We start from the raw sequence: 18,641 nt of genomic DNA, 5'->3' as shown, positions 1-18,641 counted from the left end.
TTTACTCTTAATAAGAAAAAAAGTTTATATGAACATAATGCAGTGTTGTTTTTAAAATACACAGTGGCATTGTTTTAATTATTGTCATTTTTAACATTTTTTTTAAGATAATCTATTCAAATTTGGTACAATAAACCTTTTTTTCAAGGTTAATGAAATCTATGAATTACCATTCAAAATAATTTACAGGATGATACTTGCTTTGAGATCATGATATGCTTCAACTTCTAATTTTCTATTGTGACGATACTTCTTTTGAAAAGAAGATAACCACTGCTTTTTATCCCTTAAATTATTGACCGTGACTTTTTTGTTTTGACGTTATTCATCAAAATATGACTATGGTGGCATATTTATTACTAATTCCTCAGCTTTAAATAAAACTCCATCTAAAAATTCTTGAGAGTTGAAGGATCCAAAAAGACCAAATAAAAGACAAGACAATTATGTCACATTAGTTCTAAAATTTCCCATGTAATTAGGAAGTGTTAGTTTATAATTTATTTTGTTTTTGTGACAATTAACTGATATTTACAAAAAAAATTACTTTTGGTTATTTTTTGTATAATAAATGCTGTTTCATTGCATAACATGCAGACAAAAGAAATTCGGTTCTTTTGAATGTTTTATGGTAGGTCTATATAAAATAAATGTTTCTGTGATTGTTAATGTAAATTAGTGCTATTGGAACTTTATTGAAATAAAATTGTCCATCCATAATATTTACCATATACTAACTGATACTGACACTTCCAGGTAAGGATAAATACATCACACTCGAAGGCCATTCATGTTTCAAGTATTTTTGATAGACTTGTAATATATTACAAAAACAATGACATTATGGTCGATTATGGTCTGCATACATTTGCAATGAATAAATTAATAAAAATAATATATTTCCTTTAAAAATTTAATAATAAAATAAAAACAAGACTTATAGAACATATATACTCTAACTCTTTGTACAGATATGCAGTGAATAAGTATACTATTAACTAAAAATGGAATTGTTTGGTAACTTAAAAAATGGAATGCTACAAATACATTCAAAAATGTAAATTTATGTAGATGTAACTCCTTTTCTAGCAACTAGTAAATTTAACACAGGATGTTTCTTTATGTAGCTGACTGCCTTTTTATGGGTTACCATTGTGAAGTCATATCCATTACACTGCAAAATCTTGTCATGCACTCGCAAACCTGCCCTTGATGCCGGACTAGATTCATGTACTTCCGTCACATATATGCCCTGTAAAATATTGAATATAATGGAGTGTTTGCATAAAAAAATGTGTAGCGTTTTATAACCGAATATTATTCACTTCTTATTTAAGGTGGCCATATCCCTGGCCGAGAAATAGTCAAATTACTGTCGTTTCTAGGTACTGAAATCTTGAAAAGTAAAACGTGTAGAACAAAAGTAAACACAAAATAAAAACCTTGATGTTCTGTTTATTCATTGTTATTATTTAAATTTACTCAAAATAATAACTAAAAAAAAGCGTTTGTAAAACATGTGTTTGCTGTTATCCTAACTCCACATTTTAAGCATTATCTTCACATACTTATAAATAAAAGTAAACAATTTCATATGTAGGACTAAGCAAGTACATGTTATAAGAATATTTACATGTGAAGTTGTATATAAAAAAGTTAGTATTTTCGTAGATTTCAGTACCTAAAACCTTGATGTTTTCGGAAGAATGGATCGTTTTTTTGCACCTGTTTATTAGTTTTACTGCGGCGGAGTGCGGCGTCTTTTAAATACCCAGATGGCATGACATAACATTCCTATTATTTGATAAGCTTTAGATTATTCAGTTATTAAATGTTTGAAATTATTTGTCTTTGTGGAAAACACTATTTAAAGAATATGGCGCCCTTAAGTATCTCCTCTGTCTCTCTATTAGCAAATAAAAGGAGGACAGTAGGGGGTCATTTGAAGGTCAACTTGGATTTTTAGATATGATAGATGTATTTTTGCCACCGGAAATGAATAGAGCGGGAGATACGTCTTTATGTTACGGGTCAAAAAGGTAATTTTAGTGTCAAATAAGGTTCTGAATAAGATTGTGTGATATTTTTCGGGAAAGCACTTACGACGACGGATTCTCGTTGAGTTTTATGGTTTGATGGGGATGATGACCTTGACCATGACCTAGAAATCAAGATTGAAGGTTCTTTGAAGGTCAAATCATGTTAAAAAAATAGGAGGACCCTGTTTGCATCCCCATTAAGTTAAGATAAGATCGTTAGGGTACAGTCAGTAAAGGCAAGATCGCTTGAACCGAATGGCCGGGTCAAAGTGACCCTGTTTTAACTGGATAAATTTTAGCGAACTTGCCTTGACAGGCTGGGCCATAAGGATCTTGCCTTAACATAATGGTGCTGCAAACAGGGTGCTCCTATTTCGTACTTTGATTCGACCTTCAAATAACCTTCAAGCTTGACCTCTAGGTCATGGTCAAGGTCATCATCATATGATCCCATCAAACCATACAACTTTCAACCAGAATCTTTCGTCATAAGTGCTTCCCGAAAAATATAGCACAATCTTATTCAGATCCTTATTTTACCCTAAAATAACCCTTTAGGGTCACTTTGACCCATAACATAAAGACATATCTGAATATAAAATTTTTTACTCTATCCATTTCCGGAGTCAGAAATACACCTATCATACATAAAAATCCAAGTTGACCTTTAAATAACTTCTATGGTTGGCCTTTGTATCAAGGTCAAAGTCACCAGAACCCTACAACTTTTGTCTAAAAGGTTTTTCCTGATAGTGCTTGCAATGCGTTATTTAAAATGGGACACCGTGTATATATTATATTAGGGTGCTTCGTTTAATATTTACATTTCTTTTTTTTTTGACGAAATATTGTTCTAAATATTGGAAAAAAAAATGTCACCAAATTTTTTATCTCAATTTTAATTTTTAGTACTCACTATTTGATTTTAAAATTTTCCTATTCATTTAACACGTAAACTTGTTTTTTTTTTAGTTCTCAGCTGCATTTAATGTTATTTTATTGTCCATAGGCAATAATTATGGGGAATCTTTGTTCTCTGAAAGTGCTCATAGTAGGATTTACGAGACTTGAACGGTTTCACTGCTAAAAAATGTTTTTTTTTTTTAATTTTTATCTATTTTTACATTTTTCTCATATATGACTAGAGTTAGAGCAAAGACGTAAATGACATTTTTATAGCAAATTAAATTTGCTATAAAAAAGGTCCTTATTATCTAAGCTGTAAAGTTATTAGTTCACGAGATAAATAGAATTAAATGTGTGAAAACTTAAAATATCTTTGTATTATCAATTTTTGTGCACTAACACATGCAATAAGTAAACCTTTCTTTTATACTACGTGATATTATATAAAATACATAAATTTTTCCAGATATAGAATTTAAATAAATTATTTCTTGGAAGTTTGTACCCTGAAAAATTAGGGAGTTTTATCGGGTACGTCTACAGTCAAATGAGAGTTTCTGTAGATTCGCTTGTGACTAAAGTAGTAAACCTTTAGATTTGGCAACATTGCACTTGGCTGGCGCGCTCGGCTCGGCGTTCGCTCGCTCGCGTTCGATCATTCTGTTTGTTTGGATGCCTAAGCTTGAAATATACATCATATGTCACACCTGTCAAGTACTATGCTACGTCGAGAAGCGTGTTGCCACTATCGTTAGTCAACAACAGCAGTTTGAAGGAGAATTATTATAAATTATGTATTTTACAAGTACCTAATCGATTTCTACGAGCTGTCATACGGTTCCTTAGATATCGGTTTCCTATTTATACAAGTTGCTGTGGAAACTGTTTATCAATTGTTGCACATTCTAAGTGGAAAGACCAAAAAATCTGCATTCTCATAAGACTTCGTACTAAATCGTGAAAAATTATTTTATTAATATCTCATCTCTTAGGTATCCAAACTAGTCATAATTTTTTCTGAGGATTTGCTTCATATTAATAAGCTTATATTAATTTTTTTATGAATATTTGTTTGGCAATTCCATATCAGATGAACCTCCTTAAGTTACAAACTTCATTTTACAAATAAGAGATCTAAAATATACTTAATGATAGTAACAGGCAAAGTATTAATAATACATATATTAAATACAAATATCAAAAAATATTAATAATTTTCATATATAAAAAAATTTGCACCAAATGTTAAAAAAGTTAAAAAAAATATGACAATTGCTAATAAAACAATAAACAATTTGGGAAATTCGTCCTCAAAGGTTAAAGACTGAAGATAAATCAAATGTAATGTATAAAATTAATTGTATATACATATTGTAGTAAGTAATACATATGCCAAACATCTAGAAATATTAAATATCGTATTTCTTCACATAAAAGTGATATTTGACTAAGGCCGGACACTTATGCACTTTCATGCAAATTCTACAGGTCATAAAACGGATGCTTTTAGAAATGCATTTCATAAACCAAGAGAAAGCACTTTAAATAAAAAAATGGTACAAAAGATATCTGGTCTTAAATGATCCAAAGAACCTCCTGAAGTTATCACATGGATTTGAAAAACACTATAGTATTAAGAGGGTAAGTGTCAAATTTTAATCTAGAAAATATTGAAGAAGAATTTATATGAATCAAAATATAAACAAAGAACTCTTGTAACAATATCAACTGTTAAACGATTAAAAACATTATTCCCTAAAGTAACCTCTTATATTTTCATTGCAACTGAGCGTAACTTATTTTGGCACTTATTACATTCGATAAGAGCAATAAAAATGAAAAAAAAAATTATAAAAAAAATTGCCATATGTATACAGAGTGATTCACTTTTTATAATTAGGACTTTAACCATCTATAGATCTCGTCAAAATAATGTCATTTTGAAGTATACAGTTTTTCTTCCAAAGGCTTCCTTTTAGAGACATAAGCTCTTGAAAAACATTTTTTTTTGGTTTTTATTTATTTTTTCTTAAACTATGAAAGCCATTTCTTTTTATATTTAGTATGAAGTGTACGAATAAAAATCTCTATCAATTTTACAAATTATTGTGAAAATAGATCAATCATAGGCGTCCGTAAGGAGCTCTGATAACCCCTATTTTTAATATAATTTGTATCCACTACATATTTTTTATCATTGCGGCTTATTCTACAGCAAAAAGGTCTCTTACTATTTTTAAATGAAATGCTTGGTTTTTGAGAAAAATGGAATCATTACATGTGAAATGGTTAAGTTTTTCAAACAAAGAAATTTAAATACTGTACTTGACGACTTACGATTACTTCCAGCATCGAACTACTTCGGAAGATTCTTATTCAATGTATAAACTACACGTATCATAAATATCAAAAATTACAAAAATCCGATCACCTTGCCTTCTCCTTGTTAATTAGGTTGAGGGTTGCTTTCGCTGTACAGCAAGAAATAAACGCTCTCTCAACGGTAATAATAAAGAATTTTATTGAAAACTGGTGTACAGAAAACTTGTGTATGGAAAGACGTGTTAACAGGGTGAGTGTTCGTTGGAGAGTCCGTCGTTTAAGTCGGTCGTTCATGGGTACGCGTCTGGTGACCGGCGCCAGCAGCCCTTCTTGGAACGCTGGTTCGTCCGGCGGCGTCCTGCGGCGCTCTTGACGTTGTGCTTTCTAATATGGGTCACTTGCAAACATGTGTACCCACACACCCCCCTGCCAGTATGGATGCCATCACGGAATTTGCAGCCGGTCAGGGAAACGGACCCTTCTGCCGGACCTAGTGGTAATTGCCTTGGGTGTGGTTGGCACGGATAATGGGGCAGAAGTTGATGGAAGGCTATTGTTCTCGTTCCTGGTATCTGTCGCATCATTCAAACAATACGCCGGTTTGACTCTGTCTATGGACACTTTAACTTCACGACCACGTACTAGCACCGTGAATGTTTTGTCGTCGCGTTTAATCACTGTAAACGGACCATCATATGGGTTCTGTAGTTGTGTTTTAACGCCGTCCGCACGCACAAACACATGTGTCGCTGTTGCCAAGTCTTTAAAAACGAATGGCGTCTTGTCGCCATGGCGTTTAACTGCGGCTGGACGTAAGCTTTCCATATGATGTCTGAGGTCCTTAACAAAATTCGCTTCGGTGCTGAGCTCGTCGTTTGTCCTGCGGGAATGAAGAAATTCTCCGGGTAGGCGTAGATGTTGTCCGTACACCATCTCGGCCGCGGTAGCTTGAATGTCTTCTTTCCATGCTGCACGTATTCCCAATAGCACAGTGGGAAGAATGCTAGTCCATCGATCGTTTTGGTGGCATTTTATTGCTGCTTTTAGTTGGCGGTGAAAACGCTCTACCATGCCATTTGCTGCTGGGTGATATGCGGTGGTTCGGAGATGAGTCGTACCTAGTAAACTATTCAGGCGTTTGAATAGGTGCGATTCGAACTGTCGACCCTGATCCGTTGTTATTCGCAGGGGTGATCCAAATCTGCATATCCAATTCGCATATAAGGCGCGAGCTACAGTTTCTGCCTCCTGGTTCTCTAGCGGGATTGCTTCTGGCCACCTGGTGAAACGGTCTACGCAGGTTAAGCAGTAGCGGTAGCCCTCGGATGGCGGCATCACAACGATATCCACGTGGATATGTTCAAATCTCGTTGACGAAGGTTGAAATGAACCTGTCGGAGAAGTCACGTGTCGTGTTACTTTTGCGCGTTGACATTCGACGCAGCAACGTGCCCATTGTCTGCTATCACGCTTTATTGACGGCCAGACGAAGCGTTGCGTAAGGAGTTTGACTGTGGCGTTAATTCCGGGATGCGAAAGACCATGCATCGAGTCGAACACTACTCTACGAAATGGCTTGGTGATAAACGGCCGGGCCACGTCCGTAGATACGTCACAAAATACAGTCGCGTTCGTGTCAGGTATTTTGATCCGCTTGAGTGTGAGGCCGTGTTGTCCGTCGATGTACTCCTTGATTTCGTCGTCATTTTGTTGCGATGCTGCGAGTGCCTCATAGTCTAAAGTCGCGCGTATTTCGTTTACCCTGGACAAGGCATCCGCTACAACGTTCTCGCGACCAGCCATGTGACGAATGTCTGTCGTAAACTGGCCAATGAAGTCTAGATAGCGGAATTGTCGCGGTGTACACTGACTCGACTTTTTCGCGAAGGCAAACGTGAGAGGCTTATGATCGGTGTAAATCGTAAATGTTCTTGCCTCGACCATATGCCGGAAGTATTTAACTGCTTCGTAAATCGCAAGAAGTTCGCGGTCGTAAGCAGCGTATTTGCACTGAGCTGGGTTAAGTTTTTTCGAGAAATACCCTAGCGGTTCCCAATCGTCCTCAACTTTTTGTTGCACTACGGCACCAATTGCAAAGTCAGAAGCGTCACACACTAGAGCAATTTGCGTATTTTCGCCGGGGTGCGCGAGTAGAGCTGCCTGTGCTAAGCTCTCTTTCGCCGCTTCGAAAGCACTTTTCGCGTTTTCTGTCCAATTTATGGGTGCTTTCCCTTTCACATCCCCTTTAAGCAGGTCATTCAGTGGCGCCTGGGTACCTGCTGCGTTGGGTACGAACCGGCGGTAAAAGTTAAGTGCGCCAAGGAATTGTCGTAATTGCTTTATTGTCGTAGGCAGCGGGTAGTCTTTTATTGCCTCGACCTTTTCGGGAAGCGGCCGTGTGCCCTCACTTGACACCAGATAACCGAGGAATTTCACTTTGCTTTGTCCGAACACGCACTTTGTGGAGTTAATTACGACGCCGTACTGCCGCAGTCGCTGGAACAGTGTTTCCAGGTGACGCAGGTGTTCCTCTTCAGACGATGAAGCTACAAGGATGTCGTCGATGTACGCGTAGCAGAAATCTAAGTCGCGTAAAACTTCGTCGATGAAGCGTTGGAAGGTTTGAGCTGCATTGCGTAACCCAAAGGTCATATGCGTGAACTCAAATAACCCGAAAGGTGTGGTGATCGCCGTCTTAGGAATGTCTTCTTCCGCGACGGGGATTTGGTGAAAAGCGCGAATCAGGTCGATGGTCGAAAATAATTTCCTACCTCGAAGTGATTGTGCAAAGTCCTGAATATGTCGCACAGGATATAGGTCTGGACGCGTTCGTGCGTTAAGCCTACGATAATCGCCACATGGTCGCCATTCTTCACCCTTTTTTGGCACGAGGTGTAAGGGTGACGCCCACGCACTGCTCGAAGGACGGGCGATACCTAATTTTAGCATATCGTCGAATTCCTTTTTCGCTGCTCGCAATTTGTCTGGCGCTAATCTACGCGGTTTCTCAGCGACGGGGGGACCAGGTGTTGTTTCGATGTAGTGCCTGGTTTGGTGTTGTACAGCCGCAGAAGGAGCTGCAGGACGCGTAATGTCCGAATACTTCTTGAGTAGGCGATGGAACACGGATTCCCCGGAAATTGTTTTCACTGAGGGTGTCGCAGAATGCGCGAGTTGGCCTGGAGACGTAATTCGCGTTGTTTCGTCAAGCAACCTTTTGTTGCGCACGTCCACCAGTAGTCCATAAAAAGATAAAAAGTCTGCACCAATTATCGGTTTTGAGACGTCTGCGACGACAAATTGCCATGTAAAACAACGACGCAACCGGAGGTTTAATGTCATTGTCACTGTGCCGTACGTAGCAATTGAGGTTCCATTTGCCGCGGAAAGTTCATACGTTGATTTCGATCGCGACGATTTCACTAGCGCACGCGGATATACACAAAGATCAGCACCCGTATCGATGAGAAACTGGACCTTGGAGTACGTATCCGTAACGTACAAACGGCGCGGAATCGGGCACGGGTCGCTGTTCGCCATCACCGACTGCCCGTCTCGTTTCCCGGACGATACGTGCACGGATCGCGGCACACGCGAGCGCGGTCACCAAAACGTTGGTGATACCAGCACTGACCACTGTCACTGTCACGGCTTCGCGATCGGTCTTGCGAACGCGATCTGGAAGTTCTCGTCGTCGGTCGCCGCGGTTCACTCGCGAATAGCTTCGCCATTGCCTGCGACATCTCCACTAACTGCTGCTCGATGCGTTTTAGTCTGTCGTCTTCTGGACTGGATTTGGCCACCTCCTGGAGTGCTGTGCCGGGCATTACTGTCTCCATAACAGCGTCGGCCAGCTCCGCGACATCGTCCAACGCGGCATTCTTCTGTGTCGCGAGAATTGCCTGGACACTAGACGGCAGGCGCCCTATCCACAGCGTGCGAAGGAGCGAATCGGAAACGGTAGATCCTGCCAAAGCCTTTAATCTTCGCAAAAACTGGGACGGTTTCGAGTCCCCGATTTCTTCGCGCTCTAGGAGTCGCCTCGTTTTTTGTTCCTGAGACGTACTCAATCGGCTTATTAAAGCTGCCCTAAGTGCGGAATAAGGCTTGTCTCGGGGTGGATTCATTAACAGGTCGCGCACTTCACTCATTACGTTCCTATCTAGAGCAGTAACGAGGTAGTCAAACTTTGTTTCTTCACTTGTCACACGCGCTAGTCGAAAACTTCTATCCACAACCTGAACCCACATCTCTACATCGTCCGAAATAAATGGTGGAAGTTTCACTGCTACATGATTCACTTCCGTCGCGGCATAATTTTCGACTTGGTTTTCTTCGTTGAGGCTCATGTTGCTTGCTGCGTTGCGCGAAATATAAACCACTCTTATTGCACAAATTCGCGTACTTTCGTTGAAAAGATCACGTCGGGGTCACCACTTGAGGGTTGCTTTCGCTGTACAGCAAGAAATAAACGCTCTCTCAACGGTAATAATAAAGAATTTTATTGAAAACTGGTGTACAGAAAACTTGTGTATGGAAAGACGTGTTAACAGGGTGAGTGTTCGTTGGAGAGTCCGTCGTTTAAGTCGGTCGTTCATGGGTACGCGTCTGGTGACCGGCGCCAGCAGCCCTTCTTGGAACGCTGGTTCGTCCGGCGGCGTCCTGCGGCGTCCTGCGGCGTCCTGCGGCGCTCTTGACGTTGTGCTTTCTAATATGGGTCACTTGCAAACATGTGTACCCACAAGGTGATACTTTTTCTTTTGTTCTCTATTGTTAATTGTTATTTCTGTTTGTTTCTCAATATTAAATACTTTATTCTGTATTACTTTGTTTAAAAAACTTAATCATTTCACATGTAAGAAATTCATAAGAAGCCATTTTTCTCAAAAACCAAGCATTTCATTTAAAAATAGTAAGTGACCTTTTTTTTTGTAGAATAAACCGCAGTGTAAAAAAAATATATATTTATTTTCAAAAATTTCCAGTGGCGTACAAATTATATTAAAAGTAGGGGTTATCAGAGCTCCTTATGAAACGCCTATGATTGATTTATCTTCAAAATAATTTATAAAATCGATAGAGCTTTTCATTCGTACTAAATATAAAACAAATGGCTTTTATCGTTAAGAAAAAAAAAAAAAAATGTTTTTTCAAGAACTTATACTCTAAAAGGAAGCATTTGGAAGAAAAAGTGTATACTCCAAAATCATATTATTTTGACGAGATCTATCGATGGTTAAAGTCCTAATCATAAAAAGTGAATCACCCTTTATATACCCGATTAGGTAAGCTCTTTTTTAATAAAAACACCATTTGAAGGTTGTTACCTTTCTAGATAGAATATCAGAATTATCAATTTATTATGTCAATATGAAATACATTGCATATAGGTAGTCTTTTTATTACACATTATATTTTTTGTTACATTATTTACTATAGTGCTCTGCTGACTAATGTCAGAAAATTACTGATTTGTATACAAGTACTGTTTGATTTTTAATGACAAAAAAAACTTATTTCATTTCTAAAAATTAGCAATTTCTTTTAAATAATTAAACTGGAAAATTATAAATAAGAAATGAATTAATATATTCTTCAAAGAAAAAGTTTTCTTCTGTCATAATTAACACATTTTCATTTCAGAAATTCTGTTTGTTGACAATGTTAATAAAAAACATTATCTTTAAAATGAAGTGTTATAACTTTTTATATTTTAAAAGTTTTGATGTAATGGGTGTCAATATTGGAATAGTAGTCTAAATTAATGGCATTAAAAAACTGATGTGTAAATTTGAAAATAAAATAATCTGTTAGAAATGACTGCATTAACCTAAGTAAATTAGAAGCGTTAAAATAGTATGTAATATACAGTGCATCTTGTTTAATTTTTTCTTAGCACATATAGTGAGAAATATATAACAAAAAGATTACACTTATTCTAAAACCATAAAGTATAATAATTTTATTTAAATGTTAAACAAACTGTTCTCTATTAACAAACGGATTGGTCAAACTCTTGAGAGATGTTGGTTATCTTCAATATTTGTTAAACACTTAATGATATTTTTATGTTTTCTATTTTTGAAATAAGTGTAATATTTCATTTAAATAAATATGAAATAACATTTTGTAATAACAAGATGCCTAATTTTTTTATTAAATTTTCATTTACCTTACCGATGAAATGAAAATATAAATGTTTTTAGAGCAATAGCAGTAAATTTTGTGTAGTAGTGCATGTTTTAGTCACGGTTATCTCTATGCTTTCTTTTTCAAATTAGAAAAAAAAAAGAAATGGCTATAATTTTTTACTTTTTAAGATACTTTTGACAAACACTTATTTTCCGTAAGCATAAAACACCCCTTTTTGGCTGAGCCATGGCCAACTATAGCTTCCATTAAAAAAATAACTGATCTACAAATCACAGACTGTTACATAACTAAGAGAGAGAAAAGTATTTCAATGTAGAGTAATGATGTAATACTAGTACATTATTGGTATGTGTAAGCAAATGCAGATCTTTTCTAATAATGCACACAGAGGTAAGGTCTAATCAATTAAGATTTTTTGGAGTTACCAAAAATGTACACATTTTGTGTTTCCCACATTTTCTAAAAAGCAGTACCTACTAACAAGGAGAAGGTAAGGTAGTCGGATTTTTGTAATTTTTGATATTTATGGTACGTGTAGTTTGGACCTTGAATATGAATTTTTCGAAGTAGTTCGACGCAACGTTCATAAATTACCGAGATAATCGATTTTGAAGTTTTACCCGACAGCTAAATCCACTAGGTGTGACACATTCTTCAACTGGGAGCGTGGCCTAATTAGTAGCGTTCGGCACTGACAGTCACGAGATCGCTGGTTCGAGTCTGTCGCGTGACATTTTTTTTTTTTTTTCAAAACGCACCATATGGTTTTTTTTTATTTTTTTCATCTCGAAAATTATGAACAAACGAAATATTATAATAAATACTTATGTATATGTAGGAATATTCTTCAAATATTTCATTAAAATGCACAATTGGTTGATAAACAATATTTATTATGAATTAACAATCGTTTCTTTAAAAAAAAACAAACGAGGTCAGGTAGGTGTTTTATTTTATTTTTAGTATTTGGCATTTTACGCAGTGTGGCATAAGCCAGAATGATAGTTATCATAGAAACATGGGAAACAGAAATTTTTTAAGCTCTAGCACATCGTGTAAATGTTATTTTTTTACAGGCGCATTTTGTTTTCAAAATATCGACGTCGAAGCAAATTTTGTTAACATTTTAAAGATTGTTTTTTCATCACACAGTTTCGATGCTTCTCTACCCTTTGTGGAATTTACCGAAACTTTTTATGCCCGAGCAGGTGTGTTCTGTAAGCGGTTTTTCTAAACACAGTGGACGACCCACACAACCTAGCTCAAAATGTTAATTAAACACTTGAAGAATATTCCTACATCCAGTTCTCATATTTCGTTTGTTCATAATTTGCGAGATCAAAAAAAGAAAAAGAAAGGAAGCTAGATGCTTACAAAATTTCTGCTTCCCATTTTTTTATGATAGCTACCATTCTGGCTCCTACTACACTGCGTAAAATGTCAAACAGTAACATAAATATAAAATAAAAGAACATCCTGCCTTACCTCGTTTGTTTTTTTTTTTAATGAAACCTTATTGTTAATTCATAATAAATATTGTTTATCAACCAATTGTGCATTTTAATGAAATATTTGAAGAATATTCCTACATATACATAAGTATCTATTATAATATTTCGTTTGTTCATAATTTTCGATGAAAAAAAAATAATAAAAAATATGGTGCGTTTTTTGAAAAAAAAAAAAAAATGTCACGCGACGGACTTGAACCAGCGATCACGTGACTGTCAGTCCCGAACGCTACCAATTACGCCACGCTCCAAGTTGAAGAATGTGTCACATCCAGTAGATTTAGCTGTCAGGTAAAACTCGGTAATTTATGAACGTTGCGTCAAACTACTTTGAAAAATTCTTATTCAAGGTCCAAACTACACGTACCATAAATATCAAAAATTACAAAAATCCGACTACCTTACCTTCTCCTTGTAAGTAGGCATTTGGAGAAATTACACTATTATAACTGACAATGGTAATGATTTACTTTTATTCTGAAAAATAACAATCTGTAAGTTATAGATAAATAATAATAGTAATATTTACATTGTCTGTGTATCCTTGCGGGCTTTTATGGAAGTCCTGGTCAATTCCTCCTCCGATTTTAAAGCCACATCTCATTGTATCCCCATCTACTTCCTTGTGAAGTGTAATAGGAATCTATAAAAGCAAAATATAATGTAAATTTTTTTTAGGACAATGAAAAGTAATAAAATTAGAAAATAAATACCGAATTTTAAAATATTCTAGTTCTCTAAAATATACATTATATGTACTTACACTTAAACACTTCATTGCCGTTCCGGCTTGATGTTGAAATGCCATTTTAGCACACATGTTGATTATATTTTATTTCCACTGCCTTGCAAATAAAATATTACTGTATACGTACTTACTATAAATATAATATGATTCAAAATAACAGTGACTCAAAAACTCACAAAAGAAAACTTGCTCCACCCACCCAGTTGCATTTACAATCACAAACCACAAACCCTAGACAGTGTTGCCAACACCTCAAGAAGCGTTATCCCTAGAATTGTTACAAAATATCCCTAGATTTCCCTAAATATTAAAATTGTTAGAAATCTGTGGTCCATGGTTCTGACCATAGTTCAATTATGTTTAGACACATGGAGCTATGGATAGATAGGGGTCTTACATATAAAATGATCTCAAAGACATAAATAAATTTATATACTTATGTATTTTTTTATCATAATTTCTGAACATTTATTTTTAAACAAGACGTGTTCCAACAGTTATGTCTAGTAAATATAGTATGTGTTTGGTTAATAATTTATTATATAAATATAAAAAAATAATACATATTTTCTGTTCATTTATAATAAATACTATTAGGAACATATACAGTAACATCACAATAGATATTTTTCATTTAAACTAAAAAAATAAATAATTTGCTATATTCAATATACTTATCTACTTAATTATTATTTGTATAAATTTTCAGTGTCCATAAAGTCTAGATGCTCTTTTGTGCACTTAAAATTTAAACAAGACACACGACTTGACGTTCGCAGCATAGAACTGGCCCCAGACAATTGCCATCGGGGACTTCAACGCGAAGTCCCCCATATGGCACAGCGGGACGACGACCACAAGAGGTCGCGTCCTGCTGAATTACCAAGACAGACACGACGACTTGACGATACTCGGACCGACAGAACCGACACATTACGGACCCGTAGGACGCCCCGACGTTATCGACATTGCCCTCTTAAAATCTATACCGTTAAACGCCCAAATGTCCACCCAATACGAAGGGTCTTCTGCCCACAATCCAATATTTCTGGATCTGGGGCGAAGACAGAGATATGAAGGCACCTTCACGAGGAGGTTCACTGACTGGGAGCGCTTCCGAGCAGTAATGCAAGGAAACATCGCGCTCCCAGTCATCGAAACCACCCATGATCTGGAGGCGGCAATCCTCTCCCTTGAGACTGACATTAAAAACGCCCTGACTCAGACTACGACGGAGACTATTGTCCCCCGACTGACAAACCCCCGGGGCACCCTCCCCGATGACATAAAAAACTTAATACGTGACAGACGACGTGCGAAACGGCTTGCCACCCGCACCCGCCTCCCCCGACACAGACATGACTTAAACGTACTTAACAGACGGGTGAAGGCGGCTCTGGATGAACTGGCCCAGGATAACTGGGCTAGGCACCTGGAGTCGCTGGATCCACAAGACAACAGCCTCTGGAAAACGCAGAGGGCCCTGCGACAGACAGCTCGCCGTAAAATTCCTCCAATCCACGGTAGTGTGGGGGTGGTTTACACGAACCAGGAAAAGGCTGAGGCTTTCGCCGATAGCCTGGAACTGCAGTGTAGACTGCCTCAGCTGCCCGACGAAGACGAGGAATTCGAGATAGTGGCTGAGCGCGCGGCCCGACGCGTCGACAGAGAGCCAGACAATGACATAATCCTCCCCGCAACACCTGACGAACTAAGACTGACAATACGCAGACTTAAAAACAGAAAAGCCCCCGGACCCGACAATATACATAACACGACACTTAAACGACTACCACACAAGGGCCTCATGGCCCTACTAAACATAACAAACGCGACACTCAGACTAAGACACTTCCCTACCCGCTGGAAAACAGCAAACATAATCCTTATCCCAAAACCCAACAAAGATCACACCATCCCATCCAACTACCGGCCCATTAGCCTGCTCCCGGCTTTGAGCAAAGTGGTGGAAAAAATTATCCTAACCCGTCTAAGAACCCACTCCCAAGAACTGCAAGTCATTCCAGACGAGCAGTTCGCCTTCCGACCCAATCACTCCACTGAACTCCAAATCCTTCGCCTTACCGAGCACATCACGGCGGCCTTCAACAGGGGACAGTACACTGGTGCTGTCTTCCTGGACGTCGCAAAGGCCTTCGATACGGTTTGGCATGAAGGCCTACTGATGAAAATGCTCACCAACCAATATCCCATATCCTTTACCAAACTCATAAAATCCTACCTACACCACCGAAAATTCCGCATCCAAATCCAAGATTCCCTTTCCACCACCCGTCCCATGGAGGCCGGTGTCCCCCAGGGCACCGTCCTGTCTCCACACCTATACACCATTTACAACTCCGACATCCCACATCCCCCCAACACCAACATATACTTATACGCCGACGACCTGACAATCACATCCCAATCCGTAGATCCTAGATATTCCGTCTCCCTCCTCCAAAACTCCTTAGACCAACTTGAAACCTGGTGCAACAGGTGGAAAGTCAAAATTAATCCCAACAAAAGTTCGGCTATCCTTTTTACCAAACGAAAAATCCCACAAAACCTGGACAGACTGACACTATCCCAGGAACCTATCTCCTGGAATCGACAAACACGATACCTGGGCGTGACGATGGACCAGCGTCTCACGTGGAAACCGCACATCGTGGAGACGGTGGCGCGAGCGAAGACCACCAGGGCTAGGCTCTATCCCTTACTCAAAGGTGGAAACACCCTCAGTTTAAGGAATAAGCGAACGCTTATCAAGGTGGTACTTCAACCGCAGCTAACCTACGCCTCCACGGCGTGGGGTCACGCGGCAAAAAGCCACTTAAAGTCATTACAGGCTGTGGAAAACATAGCCCTCCGCACGGCCACCGACGCGCCCTGGTACGTAAGAAACACTGACATATTACGAGACTTACAATACACAAACGCTACACAAACAATAAGACAAAACGCGGAGAAACGATTTGACGTAGCCGCTAGACACGACAATCCCCTCCTCAGGCAAGCCGTTGACTACGTACCCGACGTGACCGACAAACACAAAAGACCTAGACACCAACTTTTTGACCCTGGGTGAACACCCCAATAACCCCCCCCCCCCCTGCCCGCTAACCTTTTCTGTTTCAGAGACAGCTAGGATCAAGAAACGAAGACAACGACACACACACACACATACACACCCCCCATACCCTCCTTACCCCTCCCCTCCCGCGCTAGCCTAAGGGCCACCTTGGCAAAGCGCATCCCAGGCTGCATAGCCGCACTACCCTACCCAACCATACCACACATAAACATGACACTACCCCCGGGGTTTACACAGACGAGCCGGCGAAGCAAGAAGAGCGCCAGAAGGGCCCTAGCCGGCGGGGCCCAGCCAGGACAAAAGGAGGTCCCACAAAGCGCCTACACCGGCCGCAATTGCGGTCGGGGTAGACGACGGATGGGGCCCACCTACGAAGGCTGTCCACGCCTACACGAGATGAGGCAGGATAAAGAGGGATAATCCCCCTCGATCCCAAATCATTGAGGCCAATTTCTAGCCATAGAATAATGGCGCGCGCAGCATAGAAACTGCGTTGAGGGAGTCTGGACCAATTTTGTTTCTTTTTTTGGTTTTTATATCATTTACTACAGAGAATACTCTTTCTGTCTCAGCATTAGAATGAGGCAGTATCATTACAACGTTTGCAAGTTTGCATATGTTACTAAATACATAAACATCTTGAAAGTTTTGAATTTTATTTAATTTATGCCAAAACGTTTGTATGTTATATTCGAGCAGTAGTAATCGTTCGTCCTCTCTAAAATGGAAAGGTAGAGATACCCATTCTTCTCGAAGCACATCTTCATCTATATCACATTTATTATAAATTCCACTTAACTTATTTAAAGCTATTAAGTGATTTGGCCGTTTTTGACTTAGTGCATTTTTGGGTATCAGAAACTCTAGTACTTCAAACATTTCATTCATCTCAGGATCGAGGCCTGTTGGAAATCTTGCATACAGTTCACTACATGCTGTTATATAAAATTTTAAGCAACTTTTTTTAATGGATTCTGAAATATTTTGTGGTATGTTTCTCAAAAATTCATTACACTCTGTACCTACATTAATATCATTTAAATCTAAAAAATAGTGTGGATGATCAAATCTGCCAGATAAATTACTTGCATGTTCTGGTTTCATATAATTAGAAAGCAAGATTCTTAATAACTTTTTACACTCAAAATTAAGTAAGTGAATTAAAATAGTTTTACTTTGGAACAATGCATTAAATTTGTTAAAATAGTTAAGTACATATTTTAAAAATAACAAATATGCTTTATTACATTCATTTTGGAACTGTTCATTTATATATTCAGTTTGCTTTGTACTGTCCTCAAGTAAAACTCTAGCAAAGTAGTGTTTAAGAACTTCCCAATTTTCTAGAATTCTGCTAATACAAGAGTGCATACTAAGCCACCTTGTATTTGCTAATTTAATTATTTTTTTTGTTTCTACCTGGAATAATTCCTGAACTTCTTTTAATTCGGCACATCTCTTGCTACTCATAGAAAAATAAGTAACTATACACCGAACAAATTCTTCGGGAGTTTTAGGCAACTGCTGACATGCTTTACTTGAAACTAATGCAACTGAATGACAAATACAGGGTATTATTACTAATAAGTCAGTGTCTTCTTTAAGTCTTGTGGCAAATGAGTTATGTTTTCCTAACATAACACTTGCATTATCGCAAGCGAGTCCGATAATGTTTTTAAGAGGTACATTTTTTTTTATTAAGCAGTCTTTAAAATGTTCATATAAATTTTCTGCCGTAGTGCTCTTTCCATCCAGCGTTATTAATTCGAGTAAATCGTCACATATTTGTCCCTCATTATTTAAATACTTAACACATACACACAACAGCTTCTTCACACTTATGTCTGTGCTCTCATCTATCAGTA

At 38.1% G+C, this 18,641-nt stretch overlaps 1 protein-coding gene across 2 annotated transcripts; it reads right to left on the bottom strand.

Moving 5' to 3' along the window:
• Positions 1-905: 905 nt before the first annotated feature.
• Positions 906-13,928, bottom strand: LOC108912676 (uncharacterized protein C45G9.7). Of its 2 annotated transcripts, none has more exons than XM_018717989.1 (4): positions 13,856-13,928; positions 13,695-13,772; positions 13,461-13,574; positions 906-1,252 (listed from the first exon to the last, which is right to left on the bottom strand). In XM_018717989.1, the coding sequence occupies exons 2-4, from the start codon at positions 13,749-13,751 to the stop codon at positions 1,064-1,066; spliced, it is 360 nt and encodes a 119-aa protein (XP_018573505.1). In that variant the 5' UTR covers positions 13,752-13,772; positions 13,856-13,928; the 3' UTR covers positions 906-1,063. The 2 variants fall into 2 exon arrangements, with proteins under 2 accessions (XP_018573505.1, XP_018573506.1); XM_018717990.2 differs by having other exon boundaries at positions 13,695-13,776; positions 13,856-13,882.
• Positions 13,929-18,641: the final 4,713 nt, after the last annotated feature.

Source organism: Anoplophora glabripennis, unplaced genomic scaffold (assembly GCF_000390285.2).
Source record: "Anoplophora glabripennis isolate ALB-LARVAE unplaced genomic scaffold, Agla_2.0 scaffold584, whole genome shotgun sequence".
Lineage (NCBI taxonomy): Eukaryota > Metazoa > Arthropoda > Insecta > Coleoptera > Cerambycidae > Anoplophora > Anoplophora glabripennis.
The sequence above is the reverse complement of the archived record's forward strand: the minus strand, read 5'-3'. Positions and strand labels throughout refer to the sequence as shown.